At 40.7% G+C, this 10,211-nt stretch overlaps 1 protein-coding gene across 3 annotated transcripts; it reads right to left on the bottom strand.

The window, feature by feature from the left end:
• Positions 1-673: 673 nt before the first annotated feature.
• Positions 674-10,211, bottom strand: mdm4 (MDM4, p53 regulator). Of its 3 annotated transcripts, none has more exons than XM_004069152.4 (11): positions 10,045-10,211; positions 9,092-9,181; positions 8,931-9,005; positions 8,487-8,620; positions 8,337-8,386; positions 7,933-7,997; positions 6,069-6,168; positions 5,824-5,984; positions 3,771-3,953; positions 2,867-2,935; positions 674-2,783 (listed from the first exon to the last, which is right to left on the bottom strand). In XM_004069152.4, exons 2-11 carry the CDS (start codon positions 9,161-9,163, stop codon positions 2,217-2,219), a joined length of 1,476 nt encoding a protein of 491 aa, XP_004069200.1. In that variant the 5' UTR covers positions 9,164-9,181; positions 10,045-10,211; the 3' UTR covers positions 674-2,216. The 3 variants fall into 3 exon arrangements, with proteins under 3 accessions (XP_004069200.1, XP_020559184.1, XP_020559185.1); XM_020703525.2 differs by having other exon boundaries at positions 3,771-3,968; XM_020703526.2 differs by lacking the exon at positions 10,045-10,211 and adding an exon at positions 9,756-9,958 and having other exon boundaries at positions 3,771-3,968.

The following is a 10,211-nucleotide window of genomic DNA, read 5'->3' on the forward strand; positions in this document are numbered from 1 at the left end:
AAAATAAAACTAGGTCCCATTGACTGCTTTTTAACCCAATTTTCTCCAGGATCTTCCTGAAAGCCTGAATAGAGGACAGCTCTACAAGGGGAATTCCACCAATAGGTAACATATCCTAATGAGGAATCAGAGTCTAAATAACACACCAGACTTAAATAGCTGAAGTATTAATAAACCAGGTAGTAGTGTTACAATTGCAAACACAGTAGAGGGCAGCTTGTCTGCCCTACTTCTCAAGAACAGGACAAAAATAAGCAGAGTACAAGCCGGCAAGCCGAGGAACAGTGAGTAAGCAGAGGACGGTCTGGGGTCTGCTGCTCAGTCAAGGAGAAGACACGCGACAGCTGGCCTGTCATACAATGACTTATTCTCCTGTCGATGTGGGCCGGCACGCAAACAGCTTCCACTTTAACACGGGAGAGCATGCAGGACTGACCCCCTTAACCCTTGTGCCATCTTAGATGACCCCACCCTCACATTGACGTGTTCTCCCTACCATGACAAAGGTGGATAAAGGTGGAAAGATTTCATCTAATCCATGGACACCAGTGAAAATCACAAATCATTGAAGAAAAAAGGTTCAGCGCACTGTCTAGTGGGTCTAGATGACCCAACTCCCAAAGTTAAAGTGCCTAGGATAGAACGAGGGTTAAAGAAGCACTGCTTTCAACAGTTTTATAGGTTAAAATTTTTATTTGCAACAATTAAACATAACGATCATCCATATTTGAGAATAGTGTCACTAACATCTGTAACTGCTGCAATCCTTTAAGGCCAGGTGCATCTTCAGCTTCTCTTTTGATGCCACAAATTTGCAATGAAGAAAACTTTGATTTTTTGCAATTTTTACACTGCCAACGTAGCTCATAAACATGTGCTGTGTGCTGCAGGTACCACGAGAGCCATGCTGCAAGTACAGGTTAGAGGTTATCGCCGACTTTCTACTGAATCAAAGGTGAATCTTCCGTCCACCTGCTGGCAAAAACATAAAATGCTCGAATGAACCGGATTAGAAAAAGGTATTAGGCCTCTCTTGAAATGAACAAGAGCTGCATGCATTGCATTACCGAGCATCTGATGGGGAGAAATGATTTTAAACATAAAAGGAATTAACTGCAGAACACTCCATAACAAATAAAATAGCTGATCACAAAGCATTACAACCTCAAGGGGAAAAAAAGCACCAAAAAAAATTCTATTGACACATTTAAGGTCAAAGTCATGGCAGTGGAAACATTTAACTCAAAGTCCTCAATAAGTACTTTGCTGTCCTTTAAATTTGAGGTACTGTACATTAAGCATCAAGCCCATTTCCTGTCCATTTCTCAGGCAATAGAATAGTACAAATGAGTACAAATGCAACTTTTTCTGCTTCAAAGTTGCCCATTAAAATTAAAGGTTAACCATAAATAAATACTTGTTCAGAATGGGCCCTAAAGCATTCTGAAATTTTACATAAATGTACAATTTTAACTTACTTCAGGCATAACAACCATTAGAATACAAGCAATATAGAACATAGACATCACCCCAACTTTAAAAGAAAACTTAAATGCTAGCTTTTCATTCTCTGGCAGGTTAAGCTTGCTATTATTCTCTTTAAGAGGGCTAGAATTTAAGCAAATGTCACAATAAACACACATAGGTAGGATAGAATTAAGATTAAATCTGTTATTTAGGGCAAAAAAATAAAAATATATACATATTTTGCACCCCCTTTAGTCTTTATAGGTCAAAACTCCCAAACATCAGGAAAAAAAAAAAAAAAAAAGACTGTGAAATGGCACAAAGTAAGACACCACACCTGGACTGCTATAAAACTTTGATCAAATAGGACAAATAAAAGAAACTGCCTTGGAACAGAATAATAAAAACTAAAACCAACTTAAAATGGTGCGTGAGAACTGGTGGAACAGAGAAGGGGAAACACAACCTTCATGTCATTTGAATCAAATATATTTCCCCATGTGAATTAAATAAATAAATACTACAAACATTTCCCTTATTTACACGTGGCAGCAAAGCAAACCTTGGGTTTGGTTCATGTCCTTTCAAAAACACTCCAAAATGTCCCCCAGAACAAGCTTAACAAGTGCTGGATTTTGTTCATGTTTGTTGTATTTGTGTGTTTGAGTGCACCTTGAGCCTTCATATGTTACATATACACAGCTTTATTTAAGAACTTGTAGACTCTATTTTATCAGTTTGTGTACTTTTTAAAGGATAAATATCTTAATAACTTTTTGAATTATCTTTCCACATCCTGGACATGGAGCCTGGAACTTGTGAAGCCTCCGTGCACACGGAAAACAGGTCAGCAAGTGGGCGGTGCCTCCGTGAATAATATTCCCGTTCCGCGGTCGGACTCGACACAGCTTGCAGGGCTCCAAGAGCGCCTCTGGTCGAACGTCTTCAAACTCCATACCTAGACTTTCCTGACTTTCCCCTTCTGAGAGCTGCTCCTCCTTGTGAGAGCCCAAAGAATGTGGTCCTTTGCCTTTGTTTATGCCCATGGGGGGCAATGGTCGGTCAGCTTTAGAGTGGGAGGGCAAGATGACTGGGTCGGACACGGTCCTGGTGCAGTCTGGAACGTCGATGCCTGCGTCGCTGTCATCGTCATCTTGGGCGGCGAGAGAACTGCACGCCGGGATGTCAGGGACAGACAGGGAATGTGCGAGGCGAGGGACATCTTTAAACCAGTTTTTCCGCAGAGCCCAGCAGCGGACGCAGTATCTCTGAAGAGGTGTGTTGTACTTTTTGCACTCTGTACACTGCCACGCATCCTAAGGGACAAAGCAGGTGAAAAGTCAGGTGTGGCGTCTTTTAAGTGTTCATGGAGAATCTCTAAAATCCTAAAAACACAGACCTGTGTGGAGAGCTCCGTGTCCGTGTCATCGCTCAGACACTGCAAGTCTTCGTCCTGCTCCTCCTGCATCTAAAACACAAGGTACAATACTTTACAAATGGATTGTTGTAGTTCCCTAAGACCCACTCCAACAAAATCCTGTTTTAAAAAAGTTCTTGTAGAATATTTCTCAAAATGGAAGACATATGTAAAAGAAATTAAGATTCAGGCTACATTTGAATATTTCTTTATTTAAATCCTGATTGATCAGGAGCAGCTGAAAACGGGCAGTTTGAAAAAGCTTGAGTTTGTGACGCAAAAGAGATAAATTGATCAGATGTAAATAGATCAACACAAATGGATCCATGCACATCTTCCTTTTCCTCGTCTGATCTGCCATCTGGCTTAATACTCTACGGCTGGATAGATCAAACATTGCTCCCCGATTTTGTTTGTTTCTACACTAATGTGACGGTTTGTGAGGTGCTATAAGCTAGCAGGAGAGAGTGTCAACAAAGGGCTGATGGGAAATTAGCAGGAGGCCATCTTTCGCCCCAACAGTCCCGACCACAACTGCAATGAGTTCCAACCGCATAATCATAACTAAAAGACCACTGGGAATGCTTCTAAAATAGAAAGAAATATAGTTGGAGTGTGGCTTTAAATGGTCCAACTCATACCCAGACAAAAGTTTGATCCTGTTATTCACTGCTAATTCATCTTCTACCTTGTAAATACTTTAAAAACAGCAAAGCAAAAGAAAGAAAAAAAACGAGAAAAAAAAAGTTAAAATATTTTATTACTGAAGCTTTTTGCACAAACATGATGTCATTTATTTCACTGTCCATATCATCATCCCCATATCTGCAGGTGCAAAGACACACCTGACATTCAAGAGAAGCAAACATCTTTCATCAGTTCCTACCTCTCGGTCAGCCGTTTCCTCCTTTGTTCCTCCACAGTCTTCCTCAAAGGAACCTTCTCCTTCTCCACCGCTCCCTTCTTCCACGACAGCTTCTTTCATCTCCACACTCACTTGTTCACTCCCGCCTTCCGTTAGGAACCAGAGGTCTTCGGTCGTGTCGGACACAATGGCTGTGTCCTCCTCCTGTAACAGGAACAGCTGACACAATCACACACACACACATTTGTTCAAATGCTTCAACCAGTCGATGAAACCAAATTTTAAAAGAATCTGACAAGAGATGCTTTGTGGTGAGAGGCAGACTTTTTAAAAAAAACATCTGATAAAGAAATCCAACTTCATTTTTAGTTTTTAAATGAGCAGTAGTTGGTTTGTGACAACTTTTGTTTTATCTATGAACATTTGCATTCTTTAGAGAGGTCTAGAAACTTAAAAAAACAAAAACCTAATTGTTGAAGTTATTCCTGTCATTGTCAGACTGGCAGCCGGATCGCCGAAGACGGAAATGCTGCTACACAGATCTGAGAAACTCTAAACCATCATATGAATATGTGTTTCCAGTTGTGTCCAGACAAAGTAAAGGCTGATGGAATTCCCACATGTTTACATCCAAGATGCTCATTGCGGCATCGCCCGCATAGAATTTTAAGTACCTCCACGGCTAATGTTCTTAGCATGTATTATTAGCCTAATGATAATCCTTCTTCGCGGTCCTTGCAGCCAAGAAAAAAAGCACTGACCAAACAGATTTAAAAAATTATGAGCGAGCAGGCCCTTAATAATAATCATAACAGTAATAAAAGCCCATTTAGAAGATGCGTAATGGTCCAAACGGCAAATGTTTAGCATGGCAAAAAAGAAACAAGCAAAGCTCGTTTCCCCCCTCCCCTTTTTGTTATGTTTCTTTTGTGTGACTGCGGTTGTCATGGAGGCAACGCTGCGACGGAAGGAGGCGTTGCCTTGGGCGCTAATAATAATAATAAATTTTATTTAGAATGCGCTTTACATTTTAGATAAAATCTCAACGCGCTCCAGGATGAGGCAGGCGCACGAGAGGGGGTGCGCGTGAGAGGAAAAAGGAGGGCTGCTTATGGCAGCTTATGTGCTCACTCTGAGTTTTGAATGAGGAAGTGTTAGCAGACATTGTGCTGTACTAACAGTTCGATCCAAGCAAAGAAAAAAACGGCTTCTAGCCTGTTCCATAGCAACGGTGTCCCGCTTGATTAGTTACCGTTTGCGTCCCGACCGAGACCGGACCGGAAATAACAGCGGTTTCCGACTAGGTCTGAAGCCTGAGGCTGAAAGGTAAAACGCTTATGGGGCTCCAGCTGTCCTCGAACAGCAAAGTCAGCGCACAAAATCACCTTAATAAGTCATGTGACCTCAGTTGGTGGTGTCCTGAGTTGACGTCACTGACATACGACTCGCATTTCCTGGGGAATATCCGATTTGTCTGCTTACATGGCACACGGAAATGCACGTATCCGATTCGTATCCGATTTATTTCCAAATATGAATGACGCCCGATTACGATCTGAGAAAATCGGAATCCATGCGTTTTTTCATGCTTACACGTTCACCAGTCATATCCGATCTGTGCCATATGAAATGAAAAAAAAAAAAAAAAAAACAGAATTGGGTCACTTGAAGCATGCAGTGTAAAGGGGGCCTTAGTGAAATGCTGCGTTCATGTGGTGTTGGAATGATGGGAAAATGCCCGCCCGACTCAGAAAACACATGAATGTCAGAAAAACCTTCAAATATTCCAACATCACATAGATGCAGAGTAAAAACTAGCTTAAAAAATGTCAATTGATTCGCAGTGCACCATCATCTTTGTGGAGACGCTAGAATAAAAGGGAAAATAAAACATTAATAGGGATTATCAATATAAATCACTCTAGTTTGGCAGCCCAAATATGATAATTAGATGGGTCGCATATGGCCCCCGGGCAATGGTTTGCCCACCCCTGACTTAGACTACAAAGAGTAATTTAATTTATAAATAAAAACGTTAAGGTCTTCAAAGCTATGTTTAAACCCTCCGTCTCACCTGGTTTGTGTGGATATCAGTGGAACCATTGCTCCTGCGGCTGTAGTTGTTGCGGAGATTACCCAGAAACCACCAGGGAAGGCCGGAAAGATCCCAATCGTCCAGAGTAACATCCAGTTTGGGCCGTTTGCAGGCTGAGCGTGGCAGGCCTTCAAGAGATTCTGGGGAGGTTTTCAAGAGTTAATGTCCGTCTCTCCAGCAGGTCTACAACGGTATAAAAAAGTGGTGTGTTAAAGACGGCTTGCCATCATCAGGCTCGCGGGGTCGTCTCTGGCAGGGTGTCAGCAGGAGAGGCACATCACTGCTGGCCATCGCTCCTGTTGGGATCACACCTCCTCCGCAAACCTACAAAAAGAGTAGATAGGAAAGTGAGTGCACAGAGCGGCGACTGGGCACTTGGAGGACTCGCAGCTCCTTCTCATTGTGGCCTCATTGTGTGTGTGTGTTTGTGTGTGTGTGTGTGGGGGGGGGGGGTTCAGGGTCAAAAAGAACAAGAAAATTAGGCATTCACCCGTGAACAGTTTTAGATACAATTCTCTACTGAATCTGGGAGCATCAGAAAAATTAAAAGAGAGAAACATTCAGTCAGAGAGAAAGAAACTACCGTAATTAACATAAATTAAATGCATTTAAAGAGTTCAGAACATCTCTGTTTGCCTTATGTTTAAACATGGCAATTAAAATGATACTGGTTTTACAGACGTCTACGCGTTTAATTTTAAATGAAGAAAAAAAAAAGGAATATTCTCAAGAGACCAAAAAAAATCTCTTTCACAGATATGCTAATATAATGTGCAATCACACCATAATCCACTCCCTGACTGGTTCAGACGACACGTGTCATCAGCAGAATCCTGCTAGAACTTCTAAAAAGTTGTACATTTTTGTTGTTATTGTATTTGGAAAAAGACATCAAATCTAAAAGCCTTTATTAGATCCAAATGGAAATGTGCCAACATCCTACTTTGGATTTACAGCTGGAAATTAAAAAATATAGTATTTTTACTAGAAATGAGAAAATGATACAGCATACAGGAAGGGGTGATTTCTTTTTTAATTAGATGCAACAGGAAATAGAATAAAAGAGTAAATAGGAACCCGGGGATGGGTGAAGAGGTAATGAGGCCTGTGGCTGATCGGGAACTGAGATCCTCCAGTTTGGAGCAGAGAAGAGAACTCTGACACAGACAGAGACAGTGACTCTGCCCACCCCATCCACTGGGTGGAGCTGGTGGCTCACAAAAAAGTGCTGGAAATGCCACCAGACCAAACCAATGTTGGGGTTGTACAGAGACGGTGCCACTCTGTACAAATAAACACTTACGAAGAGAGCAGACCTCATTCGGATTCTCCTCAGTACACACAAGCTGGCAGAAGCAGACATTATAAAATCTAAACTAGCTGGTGCTGCAGCCATTAAGCCTGCAAACCCCTCAAGCTTTGTTCACCCCGCCCTCTGAAACGCACGTTCATTCAAACCGCCACTTTCAATGAATAGTCTTTGAGAAAGCACGCTTAAGAGCGTCGGCATAAAAATAAACCCTTGTGTTTAAGTCTACCAACGCAAGTTTTTGTGACCAATTACCAAATGCGTGGCCATTGAACACCCATTGCAAGTAGGTTGAATTTTGACTATCCAGGTACTCAGATTTGGTAGTGACGTATGGATGGCGTCGCTATTTTAATTCACCTTAGTGCCAACCGTTTGAAAATTGATCATAAAGGAGAAAATAATAAACGCAATTTGTGCCCGTCCAGAATTCTATGGCACCAAGTCTTTCTTTTATCGGAACAGAGCTGTAAAAGAGAAAAAGCCTGGAGCAAGATTCACCAGATTTGAACATCTCTGACATTTCACACCAAGCCTCTTCAAACAGTAACTAACGGACACACACTAGTAAACAGTCAATAAACCGTAAAAGAAGAAGAAGCTCCTCCCTGCTGGTCCAGTGTAAACACCATGGGCTAAACGCGCATTCAGGAACCTGCGTTTATCGCGTTCTTGAACGTACGTCAGATGCACAGAGTGAACGTAGCTCCATAGGTTGTGTGTAGTGAGGTGAAAGCTGAAGGTCTCCGTTTCTTCTGAGCACCATGTTTCGGCTTTACCTGACCACGATCCTCCACTCCGCCCTCTATACATTCTCGGCCCACAGAAAGATTCTCTGCAGCGTCTGTATTTCAGATAAAACACAGTAACAGACAAAGGACACCCCACCCCTTTAATTATAGCATCACACCACTCTCCAAGAAGCTCTCGTTAGCCGGTTTGAAGATCAGGCTGGAAAAATTCCAGGGGGTTTTCTGTAAAAATACTTTCACTTTGAATTTGTTACAAAGAAAAAGAAAAAAGGAAGAAAAAAAAAGGCAATACAAATAAGGAAATTGGTCATGTCAGTCCTGCAACTCTTGATTTTAATTGGACATTCCCTTACTGCTTGATGATTAGAATATTTCTGGGGGGAAAAAAAAAACATTTCAAATACTAATTAGAAAATATAGGAATGACTTACCACTGCAATCAAGCACAACCAAGTTCTTCTTCAGCATTTCATACACTGGGCTGTGAACAAAAAAAACCTTCAATTTAACTACTTTATCCAAAACAAAGAAGGGTTTTAAATATTTTTAGGAATGGAACTGTTTCAAATGCAAATAAATACCTTGGATTTTTAACAGAGAAGCTGTCAACTTCCAGCAGTTCTCCCAGAGGGTCATCTTGGCAGTGGACAATGTGCTGCCTCTGTTTGTCATATAGCTGCTTTCCCATGATGTACTGACCCAGGTAGTGCATCACCTTAGCGAATAAAAGGGTAGAATGTAGTTTAACCTAAACAACTGAACCCACTTATAGTACCAGGTACTTCTGTTGTGATTCCATTTCGGCCATTTTCTACACACATAAAATAGCTTCAGAAACATTAAAGCCTCTGTTAGGCTTAATACATGTAATGTTAATACATTTATAGTACAAGCAATAAGCTTAATTGTATAGTAAAGTCTTACAAGTAGGTTTAGCAAGAAACAATACCCTTGCATAAAATGCATTCCACTTTTTAAGTATACTAACAGCTGATTGTGTTTTGTGTCTATGACCGGCCCCTCACCTCCTTAAGTGTGAAGACATCTTCTTGAGCTCCAGCGACTCGCAGAATCTGGAGGAGAGGAGGTTTTGGTTGAACCTGAAGAGGAGACAATCCTTCTGATTAGAAATAAAACTATATTTGACTTTTAAAAAATGATGACGAAAATCTCCTAAACCGCATACCTGATTCCCATCTCCAGGTAGTGTTCTGCATGAAGAGCTTGAAGCTGAAGGCTGGGATGAGGAGGCGTTCATAGCAAAGATGACCTAAATCTAAAACAAGAACAAAAAAAATTTAAATATGTGCAACAATTGAAGAACGACTATAAAACATGCACTTGTGAATACCAGCAGAAAATTTAATAGGAAATGCAGCCTTAGGCTTAGCTGAAAAGGTAAGCCTCAGCAAAATCATTTTTTTGTTTTTTATTAAGAGCAGCCAAAGCTGCCAGACGGTAAAGTTACCCAAATAGATCACAAAACAGTTGATGAAAAACTGAACGTAAACGGTGCTTAACTGCTTTAACTAATTTAGATTACTTAAAAAAAATGTCATTTTGGTTGATAATTAAATAATGAGAAAAAAAATTAAAAAGGCATCAATTACAAAGTTAACGTTCAAGCTTTTTGCCTATAAAAGATAACATTATGCCATGAATTTGCAATGCTAAAGAGATTCTTTAAAAAAATGGTGTTTATTACTAAAACTATGAATAAACTTATCATCTTATGTCGCCATAAAAAAAGAAATAAAAGTACAATTACATGTTTAAAATAGTTTTAATAAATATCGTAAGCAATATTGGAAACCCCTGAAGAATTACCAGGCAAGCGCGTGTGTTGTTACCTGCAGCACGACCGCTTATCCCTTAGAGACCAGCAGCTAGCGCTGAAAAGCTAGCTAATACCGGAGTCGCTGTTTCTGATCTCAAAATGGAGAATAGCTGCACAAACGTTAAATTTACTGCTTACAGACAGTTATACTAGTGGTTTTTAAATTATCAACAGGTGCCACGTCGATTATCGTCATCAGAAACCGTGTAGACAAGTGTAACGACATTGCTAGCCTGCTATTGGTAGCCAAAAAAGTAAGCGGCTAGTTAATGACTAAAAATGCATTAACCAACTTATCTCACCGTAAGTGCTGGTATTCCTTCATATATTTTACATTGTCCCGCCCACATAGTTGCCAAAAAATGAAGTCGCATAGAACTATATATACAGCTAAACATGTCTTTGACATCAGCTAACGCTGAGGAACAAGTCGCTGAACTTCAAATTCAAATGGCCGCAGCCTCACAAC

This window comes from Oryzias latipes, chromosome 5 (genome assembly GCF_002234675.1).
Source record: "Oryzias latipes chromosome 5, ASM223467v1".
NCBI lineage: Eukaryota > Metazoa > Chordata > Actinopteri > Beloniformes > Adrianichthyidae > Oryzias > Oryzias latipes.